The sequence below is a fragment of the Equus przewalskii genome, chromosome 14, assembly GCF_037783145.1.
Source record: "Equus przewalskii isolate Varuska chromosome 14, EquPr2, whole genome shotgun sequence".
Taxonomy (NCBI): domain Eukaryota; kingdom Metazoa; phylum Chordata; class Mammalia; order Perissodactyla; family Equidae; genus Equus; species Equus przewalskii.
Genome location: NC_091844.1, coordinates 14,983,553 through 15,003,068, shown reverse-complemented (window position 1 = coordinate 15,003,068; position 19,516 = coordinate 14,983,553). Strand labels below are relative to the sequence as shown.

The window sequence follows — 19,516 nt, the reverse complement described above, 5'->3', positions numbered from 1 at the left end:
CCAGGGGACATTAGACAATATCTAGAGACATTTTTGATTATCATGACTGTGGGTTGAGAGGCTACTGGTATCTAGTAGGTAGGTGCCAGAGATGCTGCTAAACATGTGTACTACAATGGCCAGGACAGCCCCCTCACAAAGAATTATCCAGCCTAAAACGTCAATAGTGATGCTGTTGAGAAACCTCATTGTGCTGACCAGCCCTCAATGCAGCTGGTCTTTCAGAGTTGTCATTGGGGCTGGATCGCTGTCATCATTCTAGCCTATTTTTGTATTTGTTTTAAATTCTCCATTAGGAAAAGTGTGATTAAATGTAGGGACTAGAATTCTGGGCAAGCTCCGTTCTTACTCAGACCTTCCGGTGATTCTTGGGCCTTCTGAAGTCTGAGAACATGGCCACAAATTCTCAGGGGCCCTGGGAGGGTTGGGTTTTTTTCTGGACCCAACAGAGACTGCATTTATGAAATTTCCAGCCAGTTTTCGGCAATACACTCACTTCAACCATTTTATTTCTTACAGATCCTCTTTCTAGCACTTTAGCCAAACGTTCTCCTTGTACTCTAATCTATCACCTTCACAAGGGCAGGGGTTTTTTGTGTATTTTGTTCACTCACATAAGTAATCCCAGCCCTTAAAATAGTGCCTAGCACCGTATACATGCTCAATATGTGTCTGACTGACTGAGTGACTGAATGAATCCATGAATAAGCTGGCTTTTTAAAATTTGTGGGTTATTTATAGCAATCTTTTTTTGAGACATAATTCACATACTATAAATTCAACCTTTTAAAGTATGCTATTCATTGGTTTATAATATATTCACAAAGTTGTGCAACCATCACAACTAACTGCAGAATATTTCTATCACCCCAAAATCAAACCCGGTAGCCATGAGCATTCACTCTCCGTTCTTCCCTTCCCCTGGTCCCTGGCAACCATGAATCTACTTTTCTGTCTCTGGATTTGCCTATTCTGGCCATTTCATATACATGGAATCATACAGTATGTAGTCCTTTGTGACTGCCTTCCTTTACTTAACATAATGTTTTCAAGGTTCGTCCATGTATCAGTATTTCACCCTTTCTTATGGCTGAATAATACTCCATCGTATGAAGATATCATATTTTGCTTATCCACTCATCAGTTTATGAATATTTGGGTTGTTTCACTTTGGGACTATTATGAATTACGTTGCTATGAACATTGTTGCAGAAATTTCTGTATGAATATAGGTTTTCAACTCTCTTGGGTGGAATATACCCAGGAGTGTGAAATTGCTGGGTCATATGGTAACTCCATGTTTAACTTTTTGAGGAACTGACAGACTGTTTTCCAAAACAGCCGCACCATTTTACATTTCCACTAGAAATGCGTGATATCACGAATGCCATAGATTCCTGCATAATGACATATTTCCCAATAGTGCTGAGCACCCACTTTCCTGCTTCTTCTCAAATTAAGTAAAAATCTTAATTTTAACAAGTTAGTGATTTTGCTGAAATGAAGGCAAAAGATACTTTAATGAAATAAATATTTAATAATTCTAAATTCTTCTTGTCTTTAATACTCATCCACCATCACCAATTACCCAGACATGAGCAATAAATATTACCTTTGATATGTTGCCGACTTTTATTATATATAGCCATAGCTTTATACATCTTTTTTATTTTGTTAATATAAACATATATTTATCATGGCAGGAAGATAGGACATACTTCATTTAGCAGCTTGTTACTTTCAAACATCGGATATATCGGCGCAAGGGCCTCCATTTCACTCTTGCCCTGGCTGCAAACGTTGGGAGCCAGCTGGGAGCTGCCTCTCTCTGCTTTGTGATCTAGGCAATTCATCTCTCTTTTTGTTTTCCTTGTCACTTCCGGTAGACAACAAAAAGAAAATGCTAGATAAGGTTCTGTGGTTAAAATGGGAGATAAGACAGCAGCTCGCTTAAATGAAGTTAGATGAGGCCAAGTCACTATTTGCTCAAGATGAGATGGACTTTCAGCCTCTCTTCTGGGATAGGGATGTTGCCAAGACAATGAGCTTAACACAGTTTAAAAACAATAGGCAGACTTACTTTTCTGGGCAGTTGATCTCTTTGTATAAAAATGTGGGTGGGGGGAAGGCAACGTGGCTCTAGCTAGCACAAACCTGTTTCAAGGTGATCCCACCTTGGTATGTTATTCTCCTCCAGGAACACAGGTTATAAGGTGTACCCTCTATGAACTAAAATTCTCTCTTGGAGTCTGATCAGACATAGACAAGTAGAATAAAGTCATGGTCTGGCTGATGCTTCCACCTCTGGCATCTCTCCAAACAGAGGTGGCCTTGATGCCTAAGAAAGCCCCATGGAGATGGCAGTCTCGGGGCAGCAGGGTCAGGAAAGGCATCTGGGAGGAGCGGGGTCAGGAAAGGCATCTCCCCAGTAGCAAGGATAACCACATCATTTTTCCTGTGCGCGATGTGAACTCATAAATTCTTGAGAGACAAGAAACAACATTCTCTAGTGAGAATTTTGGACTTAGAGGACATTAATAGAAACCAACAATTGCCTTTATAAAATTCCCAAATTCTCAAGGAAAACTTAATAGTCAAATTAAGATCCGTAAAATGTGCACAATCACAACTGAGTAAAAGATAGGCATCTGATCAGAAAAAGCAGAAAATGTTGTAAATTTTTAATTTAGCCAGTGGAAAATCTTGGTATTTTTTTCCTCCTTTCCTCATGCCTTCCCCCTTTCTCATCTTGCTGCCAGAGAAGGTCAAGTTCTCTATTCAGGGCTACAGGAATTAAAAGGTAGAGGGTAATTCCTTCAAAGCAAAGAGAAAAAGAAAACCTACACTCTTCTCCTTCCTCACATGCAATGGTTCAGGAAGCTGCAGGTGTAACTGGTGAATGGCAAGGAATGAAAAGCCTGAAGGATGCAGCCAGCACAGAGGGCTCACATTGGTGATGTGAGTGCTCATACAGGTGATGTGATGTAAGTTACAGGATCTGCATCTAAGTAAATGATTGTTTAGGTAGAAAATAGGAACAGTGTGAGGGATCGCAGCAAGGGGGACGAATCGTCCCTCACCAGACGAGACTAACAGCAAAACTAACTGAGTCCTCTTCATTCTTTAAATGAACAAAAGGGGAATTGTATACACAGCCAAGGTTTAAGACATGGAACAGCAACAATAATAACATTATCAAATCTTCTTTTCCCCTTTTAATTTCTCTTTGAAAGATGAATGTGTGAGTGGCACTAGGCAAAATAGAAAGTTAGAATATTTGATTGAAAAAAATCTTAAACTATATGATATCCATGGTTTTTAAGGATACTGGATTGACATGATCTTGAGCCAGTTAAGTTGTGTTATCAACTAGATTGTGCTTTAAATCATTAAACTGTCTCAGATATAATTTTTTTTTTGAGAAAGTCAATATTTCTGGACAGTGGATTAAAGAAAAAGAGGATGATAACATGGCCTGAATGACAGTTGTCAACAAATTCTTCTCCAAAGCTTTTAATACTTTATGTGTTCATTCATTTTCCCCTAACTTTTTATTCTGGAAAATTTCAAACCCATAAATTGTTGTAAGAATAGTACAGTACATCCTTCACCTTCATTTATCAATTGTTAGCCTTTTTCCATATTTGTTCTCTCTCTCTCTCTCTATTTATATATAGTGTGTATATATACATGTATATATCTGTAAATACACACATATATGAATATATATACACATATATATGAATGAATGAACATATATGAATAGATATATATGTATTGTTATATATATAGATATATGGTGATTCATACACGCACAATTTTTTCTGAACTGTTTGAGAATAAGTTGCATTTATTTTGAGATTTCACCCCTAGACACTTCAACATGTATCTCCTAAGAAGAAGGACATTCTTCTATATTAACTCAATATCATTATCAAACCCAAGACATTTAACATTTATATAATACTCTTATCTAATATACAGTGCATATTCAAATATCCCCTATTGTCCCAACAATGGCTTTTAGAGATGGTCCAGGCAGGGGCAATGTCTCTTTAATCTGTTTTAATCAAACACCATCCCCTGGACTTTTTCTGTCTTTCATGACACTGACATTTTTGAAAAGTCCCGGACAGTCATTTTGCACAGTCTCTCTCAATTTGGGGCTGTCTGATATTTCCTCCTTCAAGTGGGCCCATGGGTGAGAAGTTTATGGTGCTGCTATAAGAACATATAGAAGTAGAATCTGGCCCTCTCAGGAGGGTGGGGACAGAGAAGACTCTCTAAAGGATTCTGGACTGAGCTCAAGTTGGAGTGATGAGTAGGAATTAACTAAAGCAAGAGAACTCCCACCTAGGGTGCAATGATATGGCAATGAGAAAGAGCATGGTGGCCAAAGGAAATGAGAAGATGGGGAAGATGATGCCTTCAGTTCTGAAATCCAAGGAAAAGTCCACGTAGACAGTGGAAGCCGGTGGCAGACGCCTGGGCTGAAGATAGCCATCTGTGAGCCAATGATTTGTTTGATACTCTCTATAACAAATGAGATCACTGCAGAGAGAAGAGAATAAAAAGAGACTTGGTTTCAGCCTTAAAGAATACCACCATATAATGGCTAGGTAGGAGAAGGTGGACGAGTGGCCAGAGAAGTAGGAGGACACCTGCAGAGCATGTAAAGAAAGACAGGGAAGGAAGAGTTTCGGGAAATGAGGAGGAGTTAAAGAAAAAATCATTCTGACACTTGTTAAAACAATAGGAAAGACTTTATTCAGGACTACTGCAACAGGGGAGAGAGCTCTGACTCAACTCTGAATACAGCAAGGACAAGTGGGGATTTGTAGCCAACAAGCAGAGAGAGGGAGTCAGTGGATGGAAAATTACCAAGAGGAGACATCAGTGGTATGGTAATTCTTGCTGAACCAACCTGACAGAATTCTTGCTCAAAGTGGGGGATGAGGACCTTGGTCAGTTATCAAGGTTGAGGGGCTTCTTCCTAAATTGACTTAGCAGGATTCTTTGCTAAGACTGGGCTGGGCAGACCAAACATAAGACAGGGGCCAAGGTTGACGCCTAGTCTAAAAGAGGGCCCAGAGGAATCTGACTAAAGTTTGATCAAGGAAAGAATCTCTGTCTCTCTCTCTTTTTGTTTTGGTGAGGAAGATTGTCCCTGAGCTAAGGTCTGTTGCCAATCTTCCTCTTTTTTTCTTTTTTTTTTTTTGCTTGAGGAAAATTGTCACTGAGCTAACATCCATACAAGTCTTCCTCTGTTTTGTATGTGGGATGCTGCCACAGCATAGCTTGTTGAATGGTGTGTAGGTTCGTACCAGGGATCTGAACCTGCAGACCCCGGGCTTCTGAAGCAGAGTGCACGAACTCAACCATTACACCACCAGGCCGGCCCCAAGGAGACAGTCTTTGTCAGGGGTCAGCCCATTGAGAGCTGCAGAGATGAGGACTGAGAAGTGTAGCAACGTGGAGGTCACTGGTGGCCTTAGCAAAAGCCGTGAAGAGTTTGAGGATATTTTTCATATAGTTCCATGTATATACTGAAAATACTTGATTTTAAATATAATTCCTTTTGTATATCCATGTAAGGAAATATTATGTAACCATAAAAATAATGAGATAATTATTTATGTAATGATATGGAATGATTGCCAAGCTAAATTTTTAGGTGAAAAAAGAACATCATGTAAGTAAATTAGCATTTGTATAAAAAAGGAAGATAAAAATACACTTACATATGTGTGGGAGTGTGTCCACATATGTATGCATTTGCCGGTGTATACATAAGATGCTTCTAGAAAGATATACAAGAAACGGAAAGCATTGGCTGCCTTCAAGGAGAGGAACTCGATGACCTGGAGCAGGGTTGAAAGGGAGACTTTTCGATGAATAGCCTTTCGTACCTTTTGAATTTTTGTACTATGTGCAAGTAATACTTATTTTGAAAATTAATATGTAAATATTCTTTGTGAGATCATATTATAATTATATTATGATTCCCATTTATTGAACATCTGTTCAAATGACAATATAAGGAGATCTGTCTTCATTTTTGAATTATCATATACATCCCATTTTATAGACAAACCATTATTTGTCCAATGTCTCCGAATTTCATTATTGTAAACTACACTGCAGGGTGCATCCTTGTACATTCATATTTGTACAGACACAATTCTGTAGCATAAACTCCTACAAATGAAACAAGATACTTTCACATTGCCTTCCGGAAAGGCTGTTCCAGGCCCCACACCTTCCCCATCCACACCAGTGTGTACCTGTTGTTCCACGTATTCTACGACACTGAGGATTGTCTCCAAATTGTGTAGGGTATCCAGTATGGCACAGACGATGCCGAGTGCTCACTTGCTTTTCCTCTGGAGCACACAGGTAGGCTACATTTCCCAGCATCCCTTGCAGTGTGGCAGAGCTGAGTTCTGGTTGATGGCAGTAGTGGTGTGCACCAGCACGTCTAGAACTGGCCCCCAAAAAACCTCCCTGTGATCCTTGAGCTCTCTCTCTTCCTTTATCTGCGTGATGGGTGCAGAAAGTCAGGTGGAGGACTCTGAGCCTTAGAGCATTACTGGGTTGAGCAGGAAAATAAACTTTTTCCATACCCATTGCTGCCCCACCCACTCCCTCTGAATTGGGATTTGATCCCATTATCAGGACCTCACACCTGTCATCTTCTCAAAGGGCATTCCCTAGCACCCAACTTAGCACAAACTCTTGCAACCACCTCACTTATTTGAGCACCTTGAGGGCTCTGGCAGTCTTCTGAAGTTAGCTGATACTTGTATTTCCGATGAACCTTCTTCCCCAGACAGTGATGCAACCTTCATAGACCTGGCTAGACTACTTAGGGCAGGAGGTGAGACACAGCAGCAGGTGACCACTAGGCCCCTAGACCTCAGCCTACCACTCCACCACCATTCTGATGGCCCTTATACTGACGATGACAGCCACAACCGCACTTCCAAGGTTGTGACCGGAACAAAGCATGGTGACCACCTCCTTCATTCATTCTAAAATATTTATTGAGCACCGAGAACCAGACACTGTTCTAAAGGCTTTGGATATATCAGTGAACAAACGAGACAGATTCCTGCCCTTGTGGAGCTCCCATTCCAGTGGGAGAGACAGACCATAAACAACAAACCTAATAAATAAGTGCCTTATATGGTATGTGAAGAGGTGATAAAGGGGAGAGAGCAGGTTATCAGAAGTGCAGGGCAAGGGGCAGGCATCTGTGCTAACTAGGGTGATGAGAAGGTGACATTTGAGAAAAGACTTAGAGGTGACAGTTAGTCACATGTTTATCTGGGAGAAGTTTCCCAGCAGAACAATTATGCAAAGGCCCCAAGGCTGGGCCAAGACTGGAGTGTTCAAAGAGCAGGAAGGAGGCCATGTGGCTGGGAACTTGGAAGAAAATGAGGTCAGAGAAGTAATGATGAGGAGGGTGCCCAGACTGCACAGGGCTTTGGAGGCTACTGGAAGGATTTTGGCTATTGCTGAGCGAGATGATGGGCCTTTGCACAGTTTTAGACAGAGAGGTGACACATATTCTGATTTACATATTAAAAAGTATCCCTCTGGCTATTATATTGAGAACACACTCGGGATGGGAAGGAAGTGGAAACTGGGAGAGGAGGGGTGTGGGGGCCTGGCTGCTGCAGAATCTCAGTGAGAATGATGCTTGTGCTGGATTTGGCAATGGGAGGCAGTGAGACGTAATTGGATTATGGATATATTTTGAAGAGGGAGCCATCAGGACTTCCTAATGCACTGGCTATTGAGTATGAGGGAAAAGAGGGGCCAAGGAGGCTCCAAGGTCTTTGGCCTGAGCAGCTGCAAGAATGGAACTGCCTGAGTTAGGGAAGGCTGAAAGGGGAGCAATTCTAGGAGCAGGAGCAGGAGCAGGAGCCCAGCTCTGAATATGCTAAGACTGAGATGTTTCAAGACATCAAAATAGAGATGTCGGGTAGGCAACTGATATGGAAGTCTGGAGTTTGGGAGAGAAGTCCGAGTGGAGATCAAATTTCAGAAGCTGACTACCTCCCATAGTCGCTGTTGCTGTTTTTCCCCTGAGACATAATTTGTGACTCACAATGATGAATCGCCCATCGCTGCATCACTCTGAATGATATGACTTAAGTGTGCAACTTAAGTACATGGCAGATGTGTGTTAACAGTCTGTCTTTGACTGAGGATTACCTGTTTTGCTTTGTATTGAGACAGTGCTAATTTAAATTTTAATCTTATGAATACGGTGACTATGTTTTTAGCAGTTCAGAAAATGAAAATGAGAATGATTACGATACCAACACCAGCATGGCCCACATATCACCAAAAACACAGACTAAGTGATTGTTATTTTAATGACAAGTGGGAGGACACATATAATTGGATTAGGAAATTAAGTAACCAAAACAGAGCATACTGCACACTATGCAGAAAAGAATTCGGGATTGCAAAAGGGTATATGAAAGCACATATGGAGACTGAATCTCACACGTTAAGGATGAGCCAGGCAAGTACTTCTAAATCTATCAAAAGTGGGTTGTTGTTGTTTTCTTTTTTTTGGTCTCCCCCAAAGACTCCAGTGCTCAGCTGAAAAGAGCAGCTACTGAATTAGCTTGGGCACACCACACAAAGACACACCTGTTAGCATATTGTTCCCTTGACTGCTCTATGGAACTGAGTAAAATTACATTTCCTGATTCAGGTACTGCAACTAAAATGTCCTGTGGGCCAATGAAAAGGGAAAGTCTGATCACAGATGTGTTGGCCCCTTACAGTGAACACTGATTCAGCCAGGTCTCACCAGCGGTCATGCTTCTACAGTTCTTCAGCTGTAGCGTGGCGGCAACAGCAAGTGTGCCCCCTACCTCTTAGGTACTTGGATTTGAAAAATGAAGTTTCAAATCATCTTCTTAATTTCTATGAAGGCTGTAACGAAACTGCAGAAAAGATAAAACAAAAGATCGCTGATCTCTTTCCAAATACAAAGTAGACTTGGCTTATTTATCTGCATATTTGGCAGACAGTGCAAATGTAAATTTTGGCAAATCCCGTTCAGTCTATAAGCTCCTTACCAAAGAAAATGAAAATATCTTACCTGTTAAGTGTCCTGGACATCTTGTGGACAACATTGCTACAAAGAGAGGTGGTTTAGTTACCTACAGTATCGAGGCTTTCATAACGTGCATTTTGGTCACTTTTCCATTTCCTCAAAATGTTCAGAAGAATTTAACAAGGTTTTCTACTTTATCACTTTTACTTTATTACACAAAATTCACTTCGACTGTCAGCAAGCCCACATCATGCTGATTCTTGGTGTCAGTCCAATGTGATGACATCAAGATAAACATCCTGTCAACCACAGCATTGAACATGGGATAATTAGGATTTTCAGTTTTTACCGCTACATAAAAGGACATCTCAAAGACTGCAGGCAGTTTAGAGAATTATTACTGGAAAAGGAAACAGACAAAACAAAACTATTTTACTGTATCACCAGACAGAAAGGAACACGTCATTGTTCTTTTTCTTTTTTTTTTGGTGGGTCCTTTTAGCTGTGGCACGTGGGATGCTGCCCTAGCATGGCCTGATGAGCAGTGCTAGGTCCGCGCCTAGGATCTGAACCGGCAAAACCCTGGGCCTCCAAAGCAGAGGGCGCAAACCTAACTGCTTGGCCACAGCGCCGGTCCCTGTCATTGTTATTTTTCACTCAATACGGGTTATAGCCATTTTAGTTAGTCCTATTATATTTACATTCTTCTTTGTAAGAGTCTTGCATTTGTGTATCTTGAGAACATAATGCTCCCCTGGGCCTGGTTCCCCAGGGCTTGTGTGCTGGTGGGTATAGATTCTTTGGGGCTTGCTCTGTTTCTTCATTCTTCTGATCTGCATTCCCCCTTTTCCTCACCAGCACATTGCACTGCTGCATCACAGTCATAGTGTTATTTTCAGTGGCTTCTCCTGGAAAGTATGAGATTGCCTTGGGACTATCCACCCACGCTCTGCAAGGGCAGCTCCAGTGGCAGTGTCCAGGCCTCTGCCCTTGGGAGCCTCAGGAGGACACAAACTTGTCTAGGCCTTTGGCATTTTTCCTACTTTTTAAAAAGTTTCAGGATGATGTTCTTTCCTTCTGTCCAGCTGACCTGACACACCATGCATCCCATAATTTCTGGCCCATCAGAGAAGAAGGAAGGGATCTGAATTATTTAGATCCGACCTTATTTCATGTCACCCACCTCATTGGGAAACATTCACTGGGTTAAAAAAGAAATGCCACTGTGACACTCAGAGGCTCCCCAGACTCTGCAATCTCTGTATCCTCAGGGGCTTCAGAATAGGCCCAACAACTTTCAGAACCTTATTTCCAAGCAAGTTAGTATGATAAAATACAGTCAACTAAAAATGAGGAATTTCACTAGGACGGTGGTTCTCAGCCTTGGCTGCATATTGAAATAGATTTTAAAATCGGTATTAGATAGATAGATAGATTTAGATATAGATGTACCGATGTCTGGGTCTCACCCCAAGAGATTCTGATTTAACTGGCCTGGGGTGTGGCATCAGGACTTTTTTTACAGCAGTACACTTTATGGCAGAAGCCAGCTTTCTTTCTTTCAAGATTATTAATCTCCTTAGAGGATCTGGCTTCTATTTGCCCACATTCTGCTTCAAAGTTTTTGACAGACAACTAGGTGCTTACCCACTGAAGGTAAGTGCTGCCTGAAATATTTATTATCATTATCATAGTGATTATCTTTAGTCAAAGTCAGTATGTTCAATGGCAAGCAGAAAATCCTCAGTTCAACTGCCAAGGGTGAAATGGAGACCCTCGCAGACTCTGCTTTCTGGTTAACGTACGCCACTTCCTCACCTCCTTACTCCTTTCATTGGCATATTCTGCCTCCTCAGAATCCTGAGTGTCATCACCTCACTCAACCACTTTAACATCTGCACACATCCCCCCACGTTGCCACCTGTCCCTCCCCCTTACTGTTCCTAATACTTCCCCGTCCCTCATGCCCACCACTTCAAGGTGACCTCCTTGGTTGAATGTAGCCAGTTTGTGAGCTGAGTCATGCACTGGGAAAGCATTCTTGTTATCTCAATACCTCCACCAATGGTGGCTGTGGTGGGGTGCGCTAATGGGTGGCAGCAGTGACAGGCAGCAGAGAGGGTCAAGTTTATGGTGGCTGCGGCTGCAGCAACCACGACAGGCTGAGGCAATGGTGGCTGTGCCAATGGATGGTGGCCATTGAAGGGAATGGCCACAGGTTGGCTACCACTGAAGTGACCCAGTGGGTGACAGCAGCTGAGGCAGCTTCCCTTTGCTGGAGAGCTTTTGTTCCACCAGAGCCCACTCTTTTCTGTGTGCGTGGCAAGCAGGAAGTGGCAGGAAACTAAAATCCCAGACCCCTAAGAAGCCCTCAAAAAAAGGGCTAACGGGGCTTAGTGTATAAACACCCTCACCCCTTGAGTAGCAACTGTATATTCTCCACTGTTACTCAGAGCTCCCCAGGGAATTAAGCTGTTGCCCACAGGGATACATTGCTTGACAATGCACCCGTGAGGTGTTGCTTGCCCTTCCCTGTCTCACTTCCCTCTGCCCTCCCAATGCTTTCTGGGATCATCTCCCAGATTCTTTCCTCAAAGTCTGTTTCCGGGGGAACACAAGCTACGATAGCGCATCATGAACCTAGGATTATGATTCAAGCACATATGGCACAAAAACAAAAACTGACATGTGCCAAGCCACAAAGTCTCAACATATGTCAAAAGACTGAAATCACATAATATGCTCCCAACCCAATTGCAACTAGGCAAGATAACTAGAAAAATTCTGATATAGTTAGAAATTAAGAAACACAATTCTAAACTTCTAAATAATCTAACAGCAATTTAAAAAGTAAAATAGAAAGCCATGCATTGTGGAAAATTTAAGTGCATATATATTTTTAAAAGGCTGGAAATCAGTGAGCTAAACTTTCATTTCAAAAAGGTAGAAAACAGAAAATTAAATCCAAAGAAAGAAGAAAATAGCAAAGGGAATTCACTGAATTAAAAACAAATACACAAAATAGAGAGCACTGGCCAAGCCAAAAGTAGACTCTGTGAAAAGATTAATAAAATTGATAAACTCCTATCAAGACTGACCAAGAAAAAAAGGAAGAGGGTACAAATAACCACTGTCAGAAATGAAAAGGGGTTTTCACTTAGAGCGCCTTAAAGGGGCTTTAAGATTCTACAGACCTGGGCCGGCCCATTGGCGCAGCAGTTGAGTGTGCACGTTCTGCTTCTCGGCAGCCCAGGTTTCGCCGGTTCAGATCCTGGGTGCGGACATGGCACCGCTTGGCAAAAGCCATGCTGTGGTAGGCGTCCCACATATAAAGTACAGGAAGATGGGCATGGAAGTTAGCTCAGGGCCAGGCTTCCTCAGCAAAAAGAGGAGGATTGGCAGTAGTTAGATCAGGGCTAATCTTCCTCAAAACAAACAAACAAAAAAGATTTTACAGACCTTAAAAAGATACTATGGGGGTGATTATAGTTGATAACACTGTATTGTATAATTGAAATTAGCTAAGAGAATAGAACTTAAATGTTCTCACCAAGAAAAAAAAAGGTAAGGCTATTATGAACAATTTGTGGCAATTTGATAATTCAGATCATGTGAGAAATTCCTAGAAAAATACAACTTATTAAAACAGACCCATGAAGAAACAGAAACTACAAAGTTTTCATGGTAGCTAAATATGGCACAAATTCTTTGCAGCCACATGCCATCAAGAGGTGAAGTCTCTCCATCCTTTAATCTGGGTTGGCCTCATGACTTGCTTTGACCAATACAATGTGGTAAAGGTGGTAAATTTGAGGTTTCCATTTTTGTTCTCCTGACACCTGAGACCACCTGAACAGAGTTCATTGACCTCCCCCCACCTTCCAAGGACACTGGGCCTGGGCCCCACACAAATGAATGTGTCTGTGTCTGGGCTCAGGTCCAAAGATGGTCACTTCAGCCTTGACTCTAATGCACAAGTTACAAAAAATACATCCTGCATCATGTTCCTTGTCTGGGCTTGTCAACCCAACGGGCACCTGACAGGACTTTAGAAACATCCCATCCGTGGGAACAAAAAAGATAAAAACACCCCATCCGTGGGAACAAGAGGAAATAACTCTCAAAATATCCAAATGTCTGAAACCCTGAGTAGAAACCCAGAGAAACCTTAGGATAAAAGGGAGTAACAGGCATAGAACAATTGGAAGTTTCACTGAGGAAAGGACGCTTTGCCTCAGACCCGGACAATCAGCACTCCTACCCGCCGTACAAACTGTTGGGACTTCCCCGGCTGATTGTGGTGTGGATGTTGTAAGTACTGATTTGTTGTTCCCCTTTATCCCTGCTCCTTGTTCTGTTTCCCTTTATCAATAAACTTTGATTGCTTAAACAACCAAGTAGCCTTGGCGGTACCTGTCATTCCTTGCCCTTTGCGGCTGCAGGCACCACCACCATACAAGGAAGCTGGTCTAGTTTACTGGAAGAGATGCCACTTAGAAGAAATGTTCTAAAACACAGTCTTGATTTCCATTTTGTCTGTTGTAATCATACTTCTTTTAGTTACATGGTGTAGAACCCCACTTTAGCTTACGATGCAAAGTGAGGTTGGCTGAAAACGTACACAGAAATCTGAGGGCGCAATCCACAGCGCAAGGATACTGCAGCTGGAAAGAGAAAGCCACCAGGACAAAAGCAGCCCTTTCAGGGACCACAGGAACTGATCACAATCCTCTCTCCGCTACCTGGGTTTCCTCCTGTTGTGGCCACATGGCTTCTGATGGCTCCTGCAACCCTGGCTGCATAGGTCTTCCACCCTAGCTCCTAAGCCAACTGACAACTTCCCTTGTCTGAGAGATCAAATCCCCAGGGGAGACTCCAGTTCATTTTTCCAAACCAGAGCACAAGCCTTAAGTGTCCAATGGCCTGTTCGGTCTGTGCTGACCAGTCACTTCCAATTTTCAGAGGCTTGGAGTCACCTCGAGGGAGGAGCAACTTGTCTGAAGGGTGAAATTGGGTGCAGGCCCTGCACATGCTCAGCTTAGAGCTCTGGGATCTCTCTCTCTCCTGTATACTTGCCTATCTGCCCTCTGCCCTTTAGGATCTGCCCCTGTTGGGGAGCCTGTGATCAACCAGCTGTGCCCACGGAGCCTGTAATCCTGAGGAGAAGCGTTAAGAAGCTGCAGCAGCCACTGCTGGTACCTGCCCAGCTTCACTCGGCACTTTCTTCTGTGTGCTGAAGCCTGCTTTTGGTTCCATTACTCTCTGCTCAGGCTCTCTCCTGATGGCAGGAGGGCACTCAACTACACACAGGGCAGGCAGACGTGCCAGATGGTCAACACCCTTGAAAACAGCCCTCAGTGACAGATGGGGAGTTGGCGGATATACACCCCAACTTCTTACCATGGATAAGGTGACTGAGGTGTGCTCTACACAGTCTCCCGAAGTCCCCAGTGGGATTGAGCCCTAGTTGCCCACAGTGGTAACTGGCTTGATAATGCACCTTTTATTGGCTGCTTCCCTCTCTATCTCACCTCTCCACTCCCCTACGAGTGTTTCTGGAATTATGTTCCAATATATTGTCTGCACTCAAATTCTCAGGGTTGAACTCTGGAAGAATGCAAAGCAAGACAGAACAGAAGTCCAGTGCAGGAGACTCTAAGCCACATTCTTCAATGCAGCTGTTTTCAATAATAAAGCCAGTGCTTTCATTTGCATGCCTAATGCCCATGTCTATTGCTCAACTGCTTCTGAACTCAGGAGGGAAAGAGGTGTGTTATTTATTGCCCCTAAGCCTCAAGTAAACACTCAATAAAGACTTGATAAATGCTAGAGTGGAAGACAGAAAGAGCCTTTCCCCATGTCCCTGCAGCAGGGGACAGGAAATGGCTGCTGGCAGAGTTAACAAGGGAAGAGGGGTCCTCTTAACCCTAGTGAACAGACAGAGCCCCCGCCCAGGCCCTTCTTTGGCAAACTAAGTGAAGCTGGGGGACAGGGGACCAGGGTTTCTGCCCAGCCAGCTCTCCTAGGGCCCCCTCAGGTGCTGAAGGCAGGAATCAAAGCCTGGTACACAGAGTCTTCATTTATTGTGAGTCCTGATGTCCAGGGAAGCCAGGCCCACATCCGAGGCCCTCATGACCTCATCTGGCCACTCTTCAGGGGTGGGGGCATCAACAAGTGGACAGTCACTCATGTCCAGTTTTCCTACAGTCCAAAGAGTCCTCAGGAGGCGGGAAGTGGCTGTGCCTGTGGGGAAAACACATCAACATCTCCTAGCACCTCTTCTGTGCCAGCTCTGGGTCCACTGCTGGGGAGATTATGTAGATACAGCAGAGGCTGCCCTTGCAGAGCCCACAGTCTGGAGGGAGAGGGCGTGAGGTGACAGCCCTGGCCACCTGCCATATGAACACATCAGACACAGTGAACTGTCAATGGGAGCAGGGAAGGCACTATTCTACTGTATTACTGAGCACCTGCTGTGTACCCAGCCTTGTTACAGGTACTGGGACCCAGCGATGGATGCAGCAGGCACAAATCTCTGCCTCTAGGGACAGACAACCAATGAACAAAAATACGTCAACCAGTGATAAATTGTAGGAAGAAAGCTAAATCAGGATAAAGAGCAAAGGTGTGTGTGGACGGGGAGGTACAAGTCGCACTTTAAATTGTCAGCTACATTAAAAGGAGACGTTCTATAAATTTTTTACGAGATGAGGCTGTTTGTGTCTCCGCTATTTTGTAAAATAGAGAATAGAGGAGGCCTGAATCTCACTGACCCCAGTCAGGGAGGAAAAGTTGTAACTGGGATGCCATTACCAGGAAGGAGGAAGAAGCGAGGAGGAGCTGGGTGTGGTGTTAATCACTCTGGGTACACTGAGAAGCCACAACAAGGTTTTAAAGGCGAGAATGTGACCTAATCTCCAATTTTAAAAGCTTCTTTGGCTGTCACGGAGAGTAGATGGGGGGGGGGGGGGGCGCGGGTGGCAGGGGTGGCCACAGGAAGACCAGGGAGAGGCTGGTTGCCTGTCCAGGGAGGGAAGGAGCAACTGGCCCTAAGACAGAAGGGTGAGGTCTTTACTGTTCAGATGTTCAAAAAACTTGAAAGAAAGAAATGTCACCAAGATATGACTAAGAAACTAGCATGACCAATATGCAATCATTACTGAATATTTTCTGAGAAGAATTAAAAGTCCTTCATGCTGGTGTCTGCCTTTGGGGCCTGAACCTTTCACTTATCCCTGCCTCATTAAAACACCAATGACTACAGGGCCTGGTAGAAGGGCATCTCGCCAATCTTCAGCCAAGAATTCCTCTGAAATAGGTGATGGGAGGGAAGCAGTTATAAGGCAGTAAGATGTAAGCCATGATGGACAGAGCTCAGGGTCCTTGGGAACCCAGGGACGAGGATGGGCCATCGGGGAGGTTTTCTGAAGAAGGTGACATTTAAGCTGGAATAGAATTAGCCAGATGGATTAGGAAGGGCAGTCCAGACAGAGGAAAACAGTAGGATAAAAGCCTGGCAGCAGGAGAGACATGCACTTGAGTAACTGCACGTTCACCGGGGCTGGAACATGGAGCCTGAGGGAGAAAGTGGGGAGGTGGGCCACATCCTGCAAGGCCCTATAGACTGTGCCAGAGTTAAACCTGGCCTCATGGAAGTGAGGAGCCACAGAAAGGCTGTTAAGTCAAGAAGAACATGGTCTGATTCCTCTGAGATCACTCTGGGATCATTACAGAGGATGAACCGAAAGGGATAAGATGGAACATGGATGCTCAGGAGAAGGCTTCTCTTCTAAGTGCAAAAAGAGAAGATGGGGCCACAGGGACAAAGAGAGGAGCAAATGTGAGGGTGTTCAGAGGGGGCTGGTGAAAGGCATGACTTTTGCCTTTGGAGCTTGCAGTCCCGGGGGTGAGAATAAACAGCTAAACAGTGTTTCTCAACCTGCTCTTCACTGTTGTCCCCCAAGGAGGCTTTTAGACATTTTTAAAAATTGTGCCCCTCCATGAAATTTTAAAACCACAGATATACTGTATATGTTTATGTACAGTATACATTTAAAAAAGCAAGATTTTTTTTCTCCATCCTCACCCCCCTCTGCCAGTATAGCTGAGGGGGAGTGAGAAAAGGAAAGAGAGAGTGGGTAAGGGAGGAGGGAGATGACGTCAGCCTGGGGAAGAACACAGAGAACCCAGCAAGGACCTAGGATTTTGTTCTCAGTGTGACTAGGAAGCCATTGAACAGCTTTAAGCAAAGGTGTAATGTGACTAGTTTTCAGTTCTTAAATGCTCACTCTGGCCACTGTATGGAGGCAAGGTAAGAGGGGGTTCAGGGAGATCAGAAAGAAGGCTGGAGCAGGTACTCTGAAGTGGAGGGGTGGGGGAGATGGCTGGACGAACGCAGGGGCTGTGGGGGGCAAGAGGTGATCATGTTCTGGATTCTGGATGCATGGTGAAGGTCTGTGTGTGGGTGAGGTGGGGCTGAGGATAACTCCAAGGTCTTTACTCTACCCATCTAGAAGGATGAAGGGGTGAGAAGAACTGGTGAGCCCCCCACTTACCTCCACAGTCGAGGGTGAATGTGGCGGTTGCACCTGCTCAGCACACTGCAGGAAGCGGCGTACATGCTCTGCACAGTTTCCCACTGCTGCCTCATTCTGTCGAAGACACTCCTCAAAGGCCTCAAAAGGCTCAGCACAGGCCTGGCGGATCTGACGGATGATTGGGCTGTGGGGGTAGGGCATTTCAGGCCCCGGGAGGCTTCCACGCCACTGCCCACCTCCCCACACTGTCTCGCACTCGCCCACACTCACTGGGAGGATGTGCATCGAGCGATGCTCATCTTAAGGTGGTGACAGTCTCTCTGCCATGTCTCAGGCTTCGCTGCCACACACTGGCCATACTGCTCCAGCTCCCGGCCACAGTAGCGTGCAGTGACCTCCAGGGCCGCCTGCCTGTGGGGCATGGTAGGCTGTGGATAAGTCCAGGCAGCAGGCAGGAAAGGAAGTTGTGGTGTGGGTCTGGGGAGATTAGGGGTCTTGTACAGATCTGGGAGACTGAAGGATCCTGGGGTAGGGTCAGGGAGGTGTAGAAGTGAGGCATAAGCCCTGGGGGTTGTGCAGCTGGCTGGGGCTTCTGCGGAGATAGTGGAGGTGCTAAAAGGAGGTCTGATTATTCTAATGCAGGCCTTGGGGGTCCTGGAGGAAGGGTCTTGGAGTCTAGGCATCCTCCAGTAGGCCCGGGAATCATGCAGAGAAAGCTGAGAGCCTTTGAAGTAAGATCTAGAGTTCTAAGGAGAGAACCTGGGAGCCTTACATGGGTTTGGAGGTCCAAAGGTGAGGTTTAGCGGCCCAAGAGGTGAGGTCTTGGCCTGGAGAAGGTCTCTTGACCAGAGAGTCTTAGAGATGAGGCCTGAGGACAGGGCTACTGGAGATGAGACATGAGATCCGGGGTGGATTTGGGGGTCCTGGGGTGGGTCTCAGGGTCCTAGGGGCATGATCTGGAAGCCCTGGATGAGACTGGGGCTCTGGAGACAAGGTCTGGAAATCCAGAGGCGTCTAGCAACAAGTCTGTGGGCCCTACAGGTGAGGTCTGGGGTACTGGGTAGATCTGGAAGTTTCAAAACTAAGATTAGGTGATGGGGGGAGGAACTCGGAGCTCTAGGGACGGGTTTAGGACTCCTATAGGTCCCGAGACAAGCCTGGAGTCCTAGGGTTGCAGGATGAGGGATGCGGCCCGGGGACATGGGGGAAGAGCTTGGGTGTTGAGACTGGACCTTAAAGTTCTCGGTGACCACGAGAAAGACGGGCGGAGCCTAAACGCTCAGAGGGCGGTGCCCAGACACGCGGACCGATGGGGCTTGTGAGGGCCGGCGCTGAAGCCTAAGGGTCGGATCTCTAAGGAACAGAGGCCAAGCCTTCTTCCTGGAGTTTGAGGCTAGGTCCAGGTCACTGGGGAAGAAAAGAGGTGCCGGGGTAGGTACGGGACAGGCGCTCCCACTACTCACATCTCGAGGCCGGTGCCAGTGGGTGATCAGTCAGGTAGGCACACCCCGCCTTTTCTGGTGTCAGGTTGTCATGGCGGCGCCCAGCCCTCCTTGCCTCTTTTTTTCCGGTCGTAGAGCGGCCAAGCGGCCCCTTTCCCTTTAGGCCAAACCCATAATGGCGGCGCCCTGCCGCTCCTTCCGGTCTGTAATGGCGGCGCCCTGTATGCTACTTCCGGTCCCAGGCGGCTCGGTTGCTTCATCCCCTTCTGTTTCCGGCGGCGCCCGGAATTCACCGGAAGTAAGTAACGGAAGTACGGGCTTACCTCTGCCCTCAAGCGAGTGCGGCGCTGGACCATAGCCCCTCGCGTTCTTAGCGTCCCGACTGGAGCTGGAGGCGAGCGGCTGTCGCTGCTGCGACCCCTCAACAGGCTGCCGTTTGTGGCTGCGCTGGACCCCGT

At 45.2% G+C, this 19,516-nt stretch overlaps 1 protein-coding gene and 2 long non-coding RNA genes across 6 annotated transcripts in view; all 3 read right to left on the bottom strand.

Annotated features, from left to right (window-relative positions):
- Positions 1-19,516, bottom strand: part of CHCHD5 (coiled-coil-helix-coiled-coil-helix domain containing 5) — a 23,504-nt gene extending 3,988 nt beyond the window's left edge. Inside the window, exons 1-4 of one of the 4 annotated variants that reach the window (XM_008533376.2) lie at positions 19,080-19,516; positions 17,887-18,027; positions 17,635-17,800; positions 15,144-15,322 (exon numbers count right to left, since the gene is read on the bottom strand). In XM_008533376.2, coding sequence (XP_008531598.1) covers positions 15,299-15,322; positions 17,635-17,800; positions 17,887-18,027; positions 19,080-19,081 — 333 coding nt within the window. In that variant the 5' untranslated portion in view covers positions 19,082-19,516 and the 3' untranslated portion in view covers positions 15,144-15,298. Of the gene's footprint in view, positions 1-15,143; positions 15,323-17,634; positions 17,801-17,886; positions 18,045-19,079 lie in introns of those variants that run through there. The other 3 variants (XM_008533375.2, XM_070573618.1, XM_070573617.1) reach the window with 3 other exon arrangements.
- LOC139075704 (uncharacterized) lies at positions 1,518-6,536 on the bottom strand. The gene is made up of 3 exons (XR_011526369.1): positions 6,285-6,536; positions 5,742-5,861; positions 1,518-2,481 (listed from the first exon to the last, which is right to left on the bottom strand). It is a non-coding gene; the product is annotated as an uncharacterized lncRNA (long non-coding RNA).
- On the bottom strand, positions 8,367-14,511 carry LOC103559676 (uncharacterized). The gene is made up of 2 exons (XR_547030.2): positions 9,125-14,511; positions 8,367-8,966 (listed from the first exon to the last, which is right to left on the bottom strand). It is a non-coding gene; the product is annotated as an uncharacterized lncRNA (long non-coding RNA).